The 16,970-nt window shown below is 56.9% G+C and overlaps 1 protein-coding gene across 1 annotated transcript; it reads left to right on the forward strand.

The window, feature by feature from the left end:
- Positions 1-12,101: 12,101 nt before the first annotated feature.
- Positions 12,102-15,706, forward strand: NRM (nurim). The gene is made up of 4 exons (XM_067530080.1): positions 12,102-12,370; positions 12,965-13,167; positions 13,373-13,549; positions 13,895-15,706. Exons 1-4 carry the CDS (start codon positions 12,247-12,249, stop codon positions 14,213-14,215), a joined length of 825 nt encoding a protein of 274 aa, XP_067386181.1. The 5' UTR covers positions 12,102-12,246; the 3' UTR covers positions 14,216-15,706.
- The last annotated feature ends 1,264 nt before the right edge of the window (positions 15,707-16,970 follow it).

Here is a 16,970-nt window from a genome sequence, read left to right on the forward strand (position 1 = left end):
CACCGAGCAAGGGACTGCATCTCCCAACAACCCCTCCGCATTGCCCATCCTCCTGCCCAGGTAATAGGAAAGGTCCTGATCCAGGCAGTGGCCGGGTGCTACTGGGGTGGGGGGAGCCACATGGCAGCAGGGCGCTGGAGAGGAACCCCGGGGAACACGCAGCACCCAGCAGACCTCACAGCTGGTGCCAGTCTGGGGGAGAACGTGGGGGGGCCATTGCCCCAATGAGTGCCCCAAGGGGGCCTGGCTGGGAACCCTGCAAGCACTTATTTGCAGGGACAGAGACTGGACTGACCGGGTACCCCAGTCATCAGGCCTTGTGGCAGCCCAGTTCATTGCAACCTCGAACCCCAAGAAGCACCCCCTGGGGGAAGTGCGGTGCATTGCCCCCTGTAACCCCAACAGGTGGCTCGGAGGACGATCAGCGTCAGAGCGTCAGTGTCCCGTGAGTGTTTTCGGCTGCGCGCGGAGCGTCTTCCTCATCTCCCCGCAGGAGTCACTGGGGGCCTCCGGAGTGGAAACCCCCAGCCGCACGGGGCCGGATTACGTGCCCCACTGATGTCTCTGGGGCGGGGCGACGTGGGCGGCTGCCAAGGGAGCCGTGGTCAAGAGGCCAGGAGCGGGGCAGGCCTGGGGAGTGCAAGGCCGTGGGAGGGAGCTGGGGGCAATGGTGAAGGGGAGGCAGCGGGGGCCGGGGGCGATGGCGAGCTGGGTGGGGAGGCAGCGGGGGTCAGGGGTGTTAAAATACAAGTTCACCCGGGGCGCTATTTGCCCTGAGGCCGGCCCTGCTCTGGGGCGAGGCACTGAACTCTCTAGGCCAATACAAGGCTCTTGGAGGGGGGTCTCTTCTCCAGCAGTGACTCTGGGAACCCCCCCTCCCCCCCCACGCAACCCTGTTGACTGCACAGCAGGGATCACCCGAGGTATTTGGTCGCCCTGTACCCTGCCCTCCTTCCCCCTCCCCAGCCTGCCACCCCGTCTCAGTGCCCCCAAACGACTGCCGCCTGTTCCCCATTGCAGCCACCCCACCTCCCTCCTCCCGCCCCCTTCCCCAATCCACACCCCCCCCCCCCCGACACACGCAGTGGCAACCGGTGGGTGAGCTCAGCCCCGGTTTGACGTGGGAAGTTTCTGCCACCCAGGAGAGACGTGGGGCCTGGCGTGGGGCGGGGAGCTGAGCCGGGAGGAATTGCTGTGGCCGGGGTTGGGGAGGTGGGAGAACCGCCAGCCCAGCCCATCTCAGTGGCAATGCCTCCCCCAGAAAAGGCAGTGAACGCTGAGCCTCTCGGGGAGGGGGGGCAGGCAGCGGCGCCAGGCCAGCCCCAGGGTGGGGGAGTGGCTGGCTCGGAGACTGGGACTCGGGGCCTTTCCCCTTGGGGGGGTCCCAGCTCGGATCCAGGTGGGGCTGGCTCAGAGTGGCTGGGGGGCAGGGAATGGAATATGGGGCCTTTCCCCTCTAGGGGGCGCCGGCTCCAATTTGGCCCCGGGGTGGGGGAACCGGCTGGCTCCGGGGAGGCAGGGAATGGCACACAGGCCGTTTCTCCTCTAGGGGGCGCCGGCTCCCGTCTGGTTGACAGCCTCCTCAGTGAAACAAGCGGGTGGGTTCTCAGCGCCGTCCCTTGCAGAGGCCCGCGCCAGAAGGCAGCTTCCGTCGCGCATCAGGGATGGGCCCCGGCGTCCGAGCTCCCCTCGGACCCCAGCAGGCAATGCCTGGAGGCCAGGCGAGGCGGAGGGGAGGCGTGTGCACAGCTGCCGCTGGCTGGGCTGCCCCGGCTCTGAGCTCCCTGCCCCGAACTCACTCAGGAGGGAGGCAATAAGCAAAATGACCTTACGGAGCCAGGATTTCATTGGAAGCGTTTAATGCACCAGAAGCGAGGAGCAGAGACGCAGCCACCCTCCCCACCCCCGCCCAGGGATCCCAGCAGCACAGAGGGCCTGAGATCACACACCAAGGCTACGTGGGAAGGAGACGTGGAGTGTGAAGCGATCCAGGCTGGGTGGGAGGCGATCGGGAAAGTGGTGGATGCGGGGATGGGGACAGGGCAATGGGGAATTTACCCAGGGAGGGCAAAAGAGCTTACCCCGTCCACCGCTAAGCGAAAGGTCTCGGAACACAAGGGGGGAAACTGAGGCACAAAGAGATTGAGTGGCCCAGTCAGGGGCATGTGGTAAAATGACAGCAGAGCTGGGGATAGAACCCATGAGTACAGACCCTCAGGCCCCCCTTGCTTTAACCACTAGACCCCACTTCCCTCCTGACCCCCATTACCCACCCCTTCTCACTAGTCCCTACTGACAGATCCAAGACAGCACCCAGGAGTCCTGCGCCCCAGTCCCATGCTGCTCTAACCACTAGACCCCATTCCCTTGCTCTAATGACTAGACTCCACTGCCCTCCCAGACCTGGGGATAGAATTCAGGAGTCCTGGTGCCCAGCACCCCCCTCCCCCACTCTAACCACTAGACCCCACTCCGCTCCCAGAGCCAGGAAGGAACCCAGGTGTCCTGGCTCCCAGCCCCCTCTGCTCTAACCACTAGACCAGAGCTGGGGACAGAACCAAGGAGTTCTGAGTCCCATTTGCTCGCTCTGACAACTAGTCCACACTCCCCCAGAGCTGGAGGACAGAACCCAGGCGTCCTGGCCTCCTGCCTGAGCTGCTAAACCTCACCAGCTCACTCCTCACACCCTGTGGACTACGGGTCGTTGGGCAGCGTGGGATTGGAAGATCCTTGCATGGCCACGTTTCCCATTCCCACTCCCCCTCCATCAGCGCTGTCAATAGAGACCCTAGGCATGGACGGCACTTCCTGTCCAGCATGGTTGGGCAGCTCTGAGAGGCGTGGCACGTAGGGGATGCTGGGGTCTTTGTACTGTGGGCGCAGGTGCCCGCCCGCCCCCAGCCGCAGCCCGGCGTTCCCAGCGTAGTTCACCGGGTCCCTATAGCGGACCCGTATGTGTCCTGCGGTTCTGGCCGGATCGTAGAGACCTGGCACGAACGGGATGCTGGGGTTCTTATAGACTGGCCGGATGTGCCCGACCGGCCTGCCTGAGCCAAGGCCGTAGCCAGCACCCAGCTGTGATGGGAAGCCCCCCCCGGAGATATCAGGCCTGGCTCCTCCATATGTTCCAGGCCTTTGCATTCCAGACGATCCAGCCCCAGCTGGTTCAAATGACCCAGTTGTGACTTCATCTGTAACACAGCTGGTTCCTCCATCGGATCCAGTCCCGGTCCCTCCGTACGCTCCGGGCCCGTCTATCCCGTACGATCCGGGCCCAGGTCCTCCGGAGGATCCAGTCCCAGTCCCTCCATACGCTCCAGGCCCGTTTATCCCATATGATCCAGGTCCTCCAGAGGATCCGGTCCCAGTCCCTCCATATGCTCCAGGCCCGTTTATCCCATACGATCCAGGTCCTCCGGAGGATCCAGTCCCAGTCCCTCCATACGCTCCAGGCCCGTTTATCCCATATGATCCAGGTCCTCCAGAGGATCCGGTCCCAGTCCCTCCATATGCTCCAGGCCCGTTTATCCCATACGATCCAGGTCCTCCGGAGGATCCAATCCTGGTCCCTCCATACGCTCCGGGCCCATCTATCCCATACGATCCGGGTCCAGGTCCTCCATACGATCCGGAATCGGTTCCTCCGTATGCCCCAGGCTCATTGCCAACCCCCTGCCCCTGCAGGGGGATCTGGGGCTGCAGGATCCCCGCCGGCTGCATGTAGGGATCTACGCCAGCTGGCAGCGGTTGCAGCTCCGGTTCCTTTGTCCATGGGATGCACTTAGATGCCAAACCTGGGATAGAGGCAGAGATACTATTCACTGACAGAACCCTTGGTTAACGCAGTGCTCAGGCTGCCCAGTGGTGTCTCGTGCCCTTCCAGAGCTCTGAGTTCAACCACATTCATTCATCTTCAAATCAGGAAATACAAAGTTAAGATAAATCCCCCCTACAACCTTAACTCTGCCCCCTGGAGTGGGGAAGAGCCACCAGAGATTATCCGCATGCACTCCAGCTGCATTCACTGTGTTAAGGGTATTGAATGGTGGAGGGATACATTGGAGCCGCTCAGCAGAGCTGTGGTTGTGAAAGGAAGAGATCTGGAGAGGTTGTGAGCACTTTTCCCTGACTCCTGTGTATGAGATGAAAGGAAGAGGTGCACACGTGCCGTAAGAGCCCCAGCCTTCTTCATGTCAGCGCTGTGTTGTGTAGGGTGGCATCAGCAACAAACGTGATCCTAAAAAATACCCAATGCCTACTGGGTTCCAGGAGGTTCTCGGTACGTACATTCTGGTTCACCAAAGAACGTCACGTGGGGTCTTAAAAAGTCTGTCTACTGAAAATCCATTCCAACCGTCTGCATCAAGGCAGGGTTGACAAAGAGGCTTTCTGCTGGACAAATCTCTCTGGGTCGGCATGTAAATGAAGTGTTGTAAGCCAGCACAGTAGAAGCTTTGTTTACATACAAAATCAACTAGAGGGATGTGAAACCAACAGGGAGGCAGCACACCGGAGAATAAGCTACAGGGAGGGGTAGGTGTTTCCTGATTCCAGGGACAGACAACAAACTTTAGGGGCTATAAAGGGAAGGTACAGAAGACGCCCCTTTATCCAGCACCTAAGAAGTAAGGGGGCAGTGCGATTACATTCTTGAAAACAGAATCACAGCCAGCCTTGTTGGCAGGTTGCAAAAGACGTCTGGGGTGAGATCAGCTTCAAGGTTAGCCGGCTAAATTAAGGTTCATCTCTAGACCGTGTGTTAGGGCTTTGTTTTAAATGCAGCCCACTTTGTTTCCGTTGTCCTCGCTCACTATCACGTGACTCTTGAACCCGGGACAATGAAATGATTGATGGCGTCACTATCAATCTATCTCAGTGCCGTGGTATTATACCAGGAGTGCAGTCGTACCGGCTGGTGCGTTCACTGCTCCCTGGAGGACAGCAGACTTCATATGACGGTGAGCGCTCACTGGGGAGGGGCCACTGAATTGCAAGGCAATCCACGTAACCCCACAGGTCTCAGAGCACTTGGAAGTGTCTGCCTTTAAAGGGAAAGTTGATTTAAACTTTAATCAGAGCAGGACTGGTGCCCTGCTATAATATTGTCTGTCTCCTATTAAACGGTGCAGGGTACAGGGGCCTACCACTAGGGGCACTGTAATAAATCCGGATTCCCAGTCCACTGCAGCCAATGAGGAGGGGGGAGTCATTCCACTGATTTCAATAACCCCCCTCCCCCCACTACTGCAAAGGTAATCCCTACTGTGTGTCCCCAGATGGGCACCATGGGACAGCACCGCACCTTTCATGGAAGGGGAGTAGGGGCTAGTGGTTAGAGCAGGGGGCTAGGTACCCAGGAATCCTGGGTTCTATCCCTAGCTCCGGGAGGGGAGTGGGGTCTAGTGGTTAGAGCAGGGGGGTCTGGGAGCCAGGATTCCTAGGTTCCATTCTGAGTTCTGGGAGAGGAGTAAAGTTCAGTGGTTAGAGCAGAAGGGCTGGGAGCCAGGACTCCTGGATTCTATTCCCAGTAAAGGTTATTGGTTAGGGCTGGGAGCCACGATTCCTGGGCTCCATTCCCAGTTTCAGGATCCTTAGTTGCTCATCAGGAGAGACTAGCAGCGAGACAAATTACCAGGCACCTCCTGGGCGTGTGAGAGAGCTTTTGAAGTCGCTGGGTATTGAGGAGTTTTATGATTATTATGCTACAGATCAAAACAGTCATAAAAACTAGACTGCCTTGGAATTAATAACCTCCTACCCGCTCCCCCAGCGTCTCCACCTGCCTCTCTCTGATTCATCCCTTCACTCTGTAAACAAGTTAATGGGGACAGGCTGTGTCCTCCAGAGATTTAGGCTCAGGTCAAGGGCTGATCTGTCCCCTCTGCTTCTAGGATCTTTCCCCGAGTCCCATCTGCGCTCCCCACACCACCCGCCTCCCTCTGTGCAGGGATCCCTCCCAAAATCCACCCCTCCCCGGCCCGCATTCCCTCTGCCGCCCAACTCCCCTCTTTCTGCATGCCTTCCCCGATTCGCCTCAAGCCTGCGCGCCCCACATCGCCTGCTTCCCCCACTGCAGCGCCTGGCTTGTTCTTCCCAGCTGACTCCACACTGCCGTCTATGACATCACAGCCGGGGGGCTGATGACATCACAGCCAGCAATGACATCATAATCAGCAGCTGCACACCCGAGATGTGAAAGCCAAAGGAGCGGCAGACGACCTTGAACCCCCAGGGAAGCCCAGGACCTACCTGGGAGATGGAGACACAGAACCAGGAGGATCATGGGAGTCACGCCAAGAGGCGGCCATCCACAGCCGCCGTGAACCATCCTGGAGGCCTCAGCAGTGGCCGAACTCGTCTCTGCCTGAGTAAAAAGTGTCGTGCCGTCCCGGCTCCGAGCTCTGGGATTTATACCGCCTACTGCCAACGCCCGCCTCTCACCCGGGAGTGGAGCAGGGTGGGGTACCCCAGGAGCTCCCAGTCAGGATACTCGCCCAGCGCCTCGTCACTGCAATTCTGTTAACCCTTCAGAAACCAGACAGCTACGGGGCGTGTGGGGCTGGGAACTGGGAAGAGAGGTGGCCTGGGTTGCATGTGGCTGGAAGAGGGGAAACAAGGGGGCGATGGGGTTACGCTCGCTGGGATTGGGGGGGAAGGGGATCAGAGAGGGATCTTGGCAGTGGGGATGACCTGGGGAGCATGGTGGGGGGACTCAGGGGATCACGAGCTGGGAGGGAATCAAGGGCTTGTATGAGGGGAGGGGCAGCTGGGAAGGGGGAGCACTGTAGAGTTAACCCCTTAAAGCCTGGTGGGCCATATTGTGAGTGGCGGATGCTACCTAAACTCCCGGGTTGATGGGGGCTGAGGCAGAGGGACCATTGCCAACCCATGGGTTTACAAGCAGGGCAAGATGTACGAGATCCCCTGGCTGCCCTCCCGGCCTAGGGCCAGACAGGCTATGAGTGGGGCTGGGACGAGCCAAGCAAAACAATCTTTTAATTCAATCTCTTATGTGTCAAGTGTTTTCTGACTCCCGGTTCAATGGAGCGAAGAAGGAGCTAGTGCTCTGAGTCAGACTCCTGGGCCCTATCCCCAGCTCTGGGAGGGGAGTGGGGTCTAGTGGTTAGAGCAGGGGGGCTGTTAGTCAGTACTCCTGGGGTCTGTCCCTGGCTTTACACTTCCCTCCATTTCTCTGTCTGTAAAATAAGGCAAGTAGTTGCTACGAGGTTTAAGTAACAGTTGTTTTCAATGGGCTCGGTGATCATTAGATGAAAACAACTGGTCTTATGAATTCCACTGACATGAGTGGTGTTACCAGGTAGTATTATTATTAATCACATCACAAAGTCCTTTCAGCGTCATTATTTAATACACATGCTGCACCTTAATAAATAGCAATGGCAAAATACTATTAGCGCAATCAGATCAGGACCTCGTTGTGCCGGGCGGTGCACAGACAGACAGTCCCTGTCTCAAAGACCCTTCGGGTGACACAGACCAGGGGAGGGTTATTGTCACAGTGGGAAACTAAGGCCCAGAGAGATAGAGTGACTTGCTTTAGGTCACACCCAGAATCAGTGGCAGAGCTGGGAATTGAACCCAGATCTCCTGAGTCCCCCCAGTGGTTTAAGCTTAAGGACACCCAATCAGGAATGAGGACCCCCCCCTTTTACTAGACATCATACACCTCAAGGTCTCAAATAAAAGCCTGTGTAGAGGGTGGCCTGCCCTCCAGGTTTGTCCTGGAATTAAAGATCACTCGTTAATTAACGATTACATCATGGGATGAAACCTCCAGGAACACGTCCAACCAAGACTGGCAGCCCTGTTTTCTCCTTTGTTCAAATACAGACTTTAAACCATAATATGAGAGAACATCCATTACTCGACCTATAGGATCAATGCATTCATTTCACAACGATATTAATCTATTGCCTGGCTCCTTTTAGATACAGATCAAGACACCAATGAGGTGGGGTACATTGATCAAGCCAGCTGAAATTCACTGCTAGATACCAGGGAGCCCTTTAGCCTTGGAGAACTCTTAGAGTCACAGAGGTGTGACCCCAGAAGCCATTAACACCAGCAGGGAAGGGCATTACAGGAATAACCTGATTCTGATATATACATTCTGGATCACCAAAGAATAACACGTGAGGTCTTAAATGAAAGCTAGGGGTCTCCCTAGCCATTAATATCATTGTGAAATGCAGGTGCGGGTCATGTGAAAGGAGCTGTGTATGACTACCCTGAAAATATGGTTTTAAAGTCTATCTCGGCAAAGGAGACACACAGGTTTCCCTCCAGACACGGGGTATGAAATGTGTCTCTCTCTGTGTCAGGATGTGAATTAAGCATTGGAAACTAACAGACTGGAAGACTTTTTTACAATTGAAGGCAAAATGTTAACGAACTTTGACGTCAACGGGGAAGCTGCTCATAGGGGAAAACAAGCTGTGTATGGTTATCCCGTCTTGAAGCAGACAATGAACTTTGAGGCTATGTGTAAGAAGCAAAGAAGATACCCCCATATTCTGCACGGGCTGCGCGTTTACATTCATGAAAACGGGATCTCAGTCAACCGTGATTTGAAAACGCTGCAGAGGACTTTGGGTGAGAGAAACTTCTATAGGCAACCGGTTAACCTGGCAGGATTCAGTCTCTAGACAGCGTGTTATGATTTTGTTTCATAGGCAACCATTTGTTCCCAATGGCCCCACTCACCATCTCCTGAATCTCTAGACTTTGTTACTAACTTTATTCTTGTTTTCATGACAAAGATATCACTGCGATGTTAAGCAAAGCATTGATCCTGAGTTGAATCTTACAGATTGGTGCGTACGGTTCCTTTGTGGCCAGGATTTCTGTGGGTTGCCAGTTTCACGGACTGGATTTCACAGGGGAACGCTTCAAAAGGACTTGGGGACGGGCTGTGCCCATCGTTAACCATGCTCCAAGTACTCGTCAACCAGATTCGAAGAGACTCACAAGTCATTAAGTTGGGAAGGGACAGAGAAAAGGTTCCAGCTGGTTCTTTCTTTGTTTTGGGGAAGGGAAATGGAGCCAAAGAAAAACCCAAAAGGAGTAAGACAAAAAGGTGCACCCAATTGAACGGGCAGCAGATGGGAAAAGCCGTGCAAAGCTCTGGGATTGGTCACCACAGGGAAGAACACTTAGACACTGAGGCTTTTCGGTTATGGAGCATGATAAGATACATGCAAACTTGTCCAAAGGGATGCAGAGAAGGAAAGAGAAACGGAGCCAGAGGATGTGGAGTGGGCAGCCCTAGAAGCGGGGAAGCCAAAATTGGAAGCTGAGAAGCCGAAACAGGTGGTGGCAGAAATAGCAGCGTACCAGAGAGCCATGGAGCTGGAAGACAGCCAATGAGTGGCCCAGGAAGCAGAAAACCATGAAGAAGAAGGAAAGGCTGCATGCCATCAGCGTACTGGAAAAACAAGGATCGAAGTCTCAGGCACTGAGTACTTCACCTATGCCAGGACCAAATGGCGGGGTCAAACTGTGTCCTAGTTACACAGCAAAAGGGATTGCACCGAGGACGATCTGACCACCTTTGAAAGCCTCTGCAGCGTACAGAACATCCCTGAGGGCTGGAGAATGACTGGTTTGCTTGCCCAGCTGATGGCTAAAGCATCCCAAGGATTTAATTACACAGCTGTAAATGAAACTCTGACAGGCTGTTTTTTAATTCCCTGTTAAATAGGTCCCAATTTACACCAGGACATACCTCCTCCAATTCCAGCACCTCACCCAGGTTGATATGTCATGGGAGATATATGAATAAGATGGTGGATTTTTTCGGGGGGGCTGGGAGGGAATGGATAAAGAGTACATGGGCAAATGTTCCCCACAAGTTGGTGGATTTGATAACACAGGAGCAATTCTTTGAGGTCTGCATGGAAGAAGCATGAGCAGCAATGGGGGAGAAGACGCCCAGATCAGCAAAAACAGCTATGGAAATTGTTGACCTGTACGCACAAGTAAGATGATACAGGGAATGCAAGCCCAAAAGAGAAGGGTAAAAACCTGGAACAGGAGTGGGTCCCCAATTTGTCCCTGGGAATAAGGAACGGGATGGGGGAGTACAGTCCACACCACCCCAGTAAATCCTAATTATCAGGCCTGTAATGGGGTTCAGTTGCCACTGGGCCACCTCTTTGCGGCTAGGTCTGGGGACTAGCTCTTTCCTAATCTACTCTGCCTTCCACAGACTTTCTTCCCTGCAATGCCTCAGAGCTAAGAGCCAAGGACTTTTGCTCCCCAGGGTTTCCTCCCATCCACCTCTCCATGCCTAGAGAGTGACTGTAAACACTCACTCACTCACTCACTCACTCACTCACTCACTCACTCACTCACTCACTCACTCACTCACTCACTCACTCACTCACTCACTCACTCACTCACTCACTCACTCACTCACTCACTCACTCACTCACTCACTCACTCACTCACTCACTCACTCACTCACTCACTCACTCTGCTGCCCCCAGCTGCTGGGAACTCCCTGGCTTTATACAAGCTCAATCTGCTTCATCATCGTCACCTGTATCAGGCCCTGGCTCTCCCCCCTGGTGCACTCTACGTGGTTATTAGGCCCCAGCTGAGCCACCTTCACCCCTTCTTTGGGGCTAGTGTAGGGTGAACATCCTGACCTGGGACCCCGGCCCAGGTAGAGGGCCCTAGAAAGTGTTATTCACTACAAAAAGGATGTGGACAAGTTGGAGAGAGTCCAGCAGAGGGCAACAAAAATGATTAGGGGGCTGGAGCACAAGACTAATGGGGTGAGGCTGAGGGAACAAGGTTTGTTTAGTCTGCAAAAGAGAAGAGTGGGGGGGGGGGGAGCAGCCTTTAACTACTGAAAGGGGATTCCACGGAGGATGGAGCTAGGCTGTTCTCGGTGGGGGCAGATGACAGAACTAGGAGCAATGGTCTCTAGTTGCAGTTGGGGAGGTCTAGGTTGGACATTAGGAAAAAGTTTTTCAGTAGGAGGGTGGTGAAGCACTGGAATGGGTTACCTAGGGAGGTGGTGGAATCTCCATCTTTAGAGATTTTTAACCTGCGGCTTGACAAAGCCCTGGCTGGGATGATTTAGCTGAGGTTAGTCCTGCTTTGAGCCGGGGGTTGGACTAGATACCTCCTGAGGTCCCTTCCAACTCTAATATTCTGTGATTCTATGTGGTTGTCTTGATCACATGGAAAGGCAGTGTCCAGGATCCCAAATTCAACCCCTCATCTGTCCATGTTAATGCAACTACTCTGGAATCAAAGACTTCAGGGGTGGCAGAGGGACCTTTGGCTAACTGGGTCAGCTCTCACCTCGGGGGTGGAGACAGAGAGTTTATAAAAATGGTGAGGCTGGTGAGACACGGATGCTGAGATCGCCCTCGGCAGGAGAGCTGTGACTCAAGGAAGCAGCATGCACCCTGGAGAAGCGGTGAACCTGGTAACTTTAGGTCTGGTTAAAATGACTCTGCTGTAAGCATCGGACTGGACTGGTATGGGTGGGTCTGGGGGTGGATGGGGTTCCTGGGGTATCCCTGATGTATCCCCCCCCCCATCAGGAGAGATGGGGAATCTTGAGGAGGGTCCTGACTACTGGGGGATTTGCAGGGAAAACTCTGGGTGAGGACCCCTGGTAGAGGGGAGTCTGATGGAGAACCTCTGAGGTGATCTCTGAGCAGTTGGAGGGGATTTCAGGGCAGAGGGGGCCCTAGGGGTATCCCCCAAGGAGGTTAGGAACAGCATGGGAACCCAGGGAGGGACTGTGGGAGGGGTCGGGGGAGAGATGCCTGGGGGCTCCCCCGAGAGGGGAGGGATGGGATGGAGAATGTGGTGGGGGAGGAGTTTTGGAGTGGGTTCTAAGGGGAAGCCCCGCCTACTAGGGATGTGGGGTGGGGGGTCCTTAGGGGAAGGGCCCTGGGTGGAGGGATCCCAAGGAAGCCCCTCCCCTTAGAGGCGGGTCACTGGGGAGGGGAACCCCAGGCCAGAGAAGGTCACTGGGGAGGGGGACCCCTGGGAAAACCCCTCCCCAGGGCCGGGGCATGTCACTGGGGAGGGGGATCCCGGAGCGTGTCACTGGGGAGGGGGATCCCGGGGAAGCTCCTCCCCGGGCCGGGGCGTGTCACTGGAGAGGGGGGATCCCCGGGGGAAGCCCCTCCCCGGGCCGGGGCGGTCTCTCCGGGCGGCGGGAGACACCGAGTCCCCGCCCCGGCTTCCTCCCGCCTCGCCATGGCGGCCCAGCTGCTGCTGATGGTCCCGGCGCTGGGCAGCTTCCTCTTCACCTTCGGCACCGGCGTGGAGCTGATCCGCTTCGCCTCGCTGCGCGCCCTGCTGCCCGGCGGGGGCCGGCCGGGTACGTGGGGCCGGCGCGGGGGGAGATCCCAGAAGAAGGGAGACCCAGGGGGAGGGGCTTGGGAGGGGAAACGTAGGGGGAGACCCCGGGGGGAGGGAGTTGAGGGGGAGGGGAGACCTAGGGGGGACCTGGGGGAGGGGAGTGAGGGGAGAGACCCAGGAAGAAGCCCCTCTCTGGAGGCTGATGTCTGGGAGTGGGGGGTCCTGGGGGAAGCCCAATCAGGGGGCTGGGGAGGGGGGGTCAAAGCGGGGTGGGGGAGACCCAGGTGGACTAGAGGAGTGGGAGTGGTTTTGGGGGGGAGGGAGGATTGGGGGGAAGCTATGGGGGGAGGGCGGCTCAGGGTGGGACCTGGCCCCTGCTGGGGATGCTGGGAGGGGGGCGAAGGAGGAGCTGGGTGGAGGAGGGGTGTCTGGGGAGGGTGAAGAATGGAGCGGGTTGTTGGGGGAGCTGTGGGGAAGGGAAGTGGGGGTTAAGGGCGGCCCTGATTAGGGCAGGGGAGATTCTGGAGGGCTGCAGGGGCAGCTGAACAGATGGTACATTGTGCCCTCCTCTCCCCCCGCCCCCGCCCGTTAATCCCCGTCTCTCCCTTTGCAGAGACCGCCCCCAGCCCGGAGTGGGGAGCCGCCCTGCGGGACCCCCGGGTGCTGCGGCCCCTGGCCGTGGACCTGGGCCTGGTGACGCTCTTCGTGCTGCAGCACAGCCTCATGGCCACCGCGCTGGTCAAGCGCTGGACGGCCAGCGGCTTCGGGGTGCTGCAGAGATCTTTCTATGTCTTCTGCACCGCCCTGGCCCTGCAGGTACGGCATCAGCGGGGGCTGCAGGTCGGGACTGGGGGGCACCAGCAGAGCTGTGGGGGGACCCCAGGGGTGGGATAGCAGGGGGTGCAGGTCAGGATTGGGGGGCACCAGCTGTGGGGGGACCCCAGGGGTGGGATAGCAGGGGGTCTTGGGTTGGCAATAGGGGGCGTTGCCAGAAGCCTTTCTCATGGGACTCCCCCCACAGCTGCTGATGCGGTACTGGCAGCCCGTCCAGCACGGGCCCCTGCTCTGGAACGCCTGCACGGAGCCCTGGGCCACCTGGGTCCCGCTCATCTGCTTCGTCCTGCACTTCATCGCCTGGCTGGTCATCTTCAGCGTCATTCTCATCTTCGACTACGCTGAGCTCATGGGAGTCAAACAGGTAACGTTGGTCCCCTTGCAACCAAGCTCCGGGGACCCGGGGACTGCCTGGCTCAGAGGGGCGGGGAATGGGACATGGGGCATATCCCCTCTAGGGGGCACCAGCGCCAATCCAGGCCCAGACCTGGCTTGGAGGGGTCAGGGGTCAATGGGACATGGGGTCTTTCCCCCCTAGGGGGCGCCAGCGCCATTCCAGCTCTGGTGGAGAGGACTGGCTGACTTAGGGGGGTGGAGAATGGGACACAGGGTCTTTCACCTCTAGGGGGCGCCAGCACCAGCCCAGCTGCAGATCGGGGGTGGGGGAGTGGGTGTGTCTTAGCGCTGCCCTTAACCCCTCCCCCTCCAGGTTTATTACCACTGCCTGGGCATGGGGGACCCGTTGGCGCTGAAGTCCGTGCGGGCCGTGCGGCTCTACTCCCACCTCCGCCACCCCGTCTACCTGGAGTTCCTGCTGGTGCTCTGGGTGGTGCCGTGCCTGTCTCTGGATCGCCTCCTGCTGGCGGGCCTCTTCACCGCCTACCTCAGCTGCGGGCACAGCCTGGACCAGCAGGATTACCTCTACCTGCGCGCCCAGCTCGACAAGAAGTTCCTGGTCTTCTCCCGGGAGGAGGCGGTCTACGGGGACCTGCTGGCCCGCAACGGCCCGGCTGCCAGCAAGGAGAGCTGAGGGGCCAGGACCGGGGTCCCTGATGCCTTGCTTCCTGTGCCAAGCACGGATGCGCTAAGATCAACAGCCCTGCACTAGTTCCTGTAGAGTTATCCCCTCTGAGCGCCTGGCGTCCACAGCGACTTGCAAAGCCAACCCGGTCCCCTGCTCTAACCACTAGACTCCACTCCCTCCCCGCGACGAGCGTAGAGCCCAGGAATCCTGGCTCCCAGTCCCCTGCTCTAACCACTAGATCCCAGTCTCCTCTCGTAGGCGTCTAAATTCTAGTCCCAGCTCTAGAAGGGCAGTGGGGTGTAGTGGGTTTGAGCAGGGGGAGCTGGGAGTCAGGACTCCTGGGTTTTGCCCTGCTGCTTTATGCAGTGTGTTCGGCTTCAGTCCGCCATTGCAGCTGCACAAAGAGCCTTTGAAAATGGTTTTTTAAAACAAAGCTACACTAAATCTGTGTGTAATTTAGTAGTGCAATCAAGGGGATGGTTTAGGGGGGCACTGGCTGGCTCGGGGGTGCGGTGAATGGGATATGGGGCCTTCCCCTTCTGGGGGGCACTTTCTCTGATCCAGCCCGAGGTCAGGGCAACTGGCTGGCTCAGGCAGTGGGGGAATGGGATATGGTGCCTTTCCTTTACACAGGCTCTGTCTCAGGGCGGCGGGGCTGGCTGGCTCAGGGAATGGAGGAATGGGACATGGATGGGACCTTTCCCCGCTCGGTGCGCTGTTTTTTATTCCATTCGCTAGTAACCCAAAGCCACTTCCGCCTGCCAGCTGTTCTGTGCTGGGGATCCCGGCCCCAACTACCCCCTTGCTTGCTGGCGGCGTCATCAGTGATCCGAGGGCTGAATGGGACCCCTCTGGGCTGAGCATGAAAGTGGGAATCAGGACTCCTGGGTTCCAGCCCCAGTGCAGGGAAGGGCTTACAGCAGAGAGGGTTGCAAGTCAAGACTCCTGGGTTCTATTCCTCTGGGTCCCCCTCCCAGAGCTGTTTTATTTTGGTGGGGGTGTATTCAAAATAACTCCGGTTAATAGAGACCCTACCAAAATAAAACAGCTCTGGGAGTGGACCCCAGCCTTACACCAATGCCTTAACCAAGAACCTTTATTTTTAAGTGCGGCGGTTTTTTTTACATGTATTGTTCTTAACCCGAAGCTGAGCAAGTATTTTTGTATCTTGGATTTTTGTGCAATCTAAGGAGGAAAAAAATGGTTTTTTTTACAAAATAAAAATAAAAAAGCATGGCTTCTTTTACACACTTGTCTCCCTCCCTTCTATCAGGGAGGTGTCAAACACTGGGAGCCAGGATTCCTCGGTTCTACCCCCAGCTCTGGGAGGGGAGTGGTGTCTAGTGGTTAGAGCAGAGGGCCTGTGAGTTAGGACTCCTGGACTCCTTTCCCAAGTCAGCCACTCTCCGCCTGACGTGGCGAGTCACCTGGCTTGGCCTCTATGCCCTTCACTGTGAAACAGTCGGTGCTCTAACAAGTCTGAGGCGTCCTGTTATATTCAGGTTGCTTGTCTTGGTGGTTGGGAGCTCGGCAGTGCAGGAGCGCGAACTGCTCCTCCTACTCCAGAAACGCCATCCTGCAGCTAAAGGAAAAGAATCACAACTCTGCAAGTGGGCAAGAGCCTATGCCAGACAAGCATGCAGTTCTGATGTTCCCTGATGCTGCACTGTCTCTCTCCACTAGGGAGCGGTGTTGCCATGTGCACATTAGTCATGGCATTTAACCACATCTCTCCAGTAGGGGAAAGTGTTGGTACGGGCACGCTAGCCATGGCATTGCACCATGTCTTTCTATTAGGGGGCAGTGTTGCTACATGCACACTAGTCATTGCATTACACCACGTCTCTGCACTAGGAGCGGTGTTGCTACATGCACACTAGTCATTGCATTACACCACGTCTCTGCACTAGGGGATGGTGTTGCTACGTGCACACTAGTCATTGCATTACACCACATCTCTGCACTAGGAGCAGTGTTGCTACATGCACGCTACCCCTTGTGTTACACCACATCTCTGCACTAGGAGCAGTGTTGCTACATGCACACTATCCCTTGTGTTACACCACATCTCTGCACTAGGGGATGGTGTTGCTACATGCACACTAGTCATTGCATTACACCACATCTCTGCACTAGGGGATGGTGTTGCTACGTGCACACTAGTCATTGCATTACACCACATATCTGCATTGGGGGCAGTGTTGCTACATGCACGCTACCCCTTGCATTACACCACGTCTCGCTGTTGGGGGCGGTGTTTGTATAGGCCCAGTAGCCGTAGCATTGTATTGCATCTCTGCGGGGGGGGGGGGGGGGCAGTGTTGCTATACCCCAATGCTTCCATTCCCTCCCAGGGGGAACTGGGGGCCAATGTCTGCACACCCAGGTTGCTTCTATCCAGGCAGGCAGGGGCCTGGATCCTGGGCTGGCTAGGGGAGGATCCAATCCGTGTCCGCAGGGCCGATGCAGGGGGCTGTGGCTATGACCCAGGTCTGCGGGCACATGTGCGTCATGCATTCCTGCTGGATTAAAGAGAGCACGCTGTGCCGACAGCTGGCGGGGGGAGGGAGCAGCCTTAGCTAAGGCTCTTGTCTGATCTTGAAGGGTCACGCAGGGTTAGCGCCAGCAACAAGGTGTGACCGAGGAGGGGGTGGGGGGCTCAGTAAGGGGCACTGACCTCAATGCCGGGGTGCTTTGCTGGAGCAAGTGCTGCGTTTCAGCCGTTTGTGGTTGGTAAACATCCCCTCGTCCTTTCCCCAAG

The sequence above is a fragment of the Emydura macquarii genome, unplaced genomic scaffold (assembly GCF_026122565.2).
Source record: "Emydura macquarii macquarii isolate MOO-44397 ecotype Brisbane River unplaced genomic scaffold, CSIRO-AGI_Emac_v2 contig_3035, whole genome shotgun sequence".
Classification (NCBI taxonomy): Eukaryota; Metazoa; Chordata; order Testudines; family Chelidae; genus Emydura; species Emydura macquarii.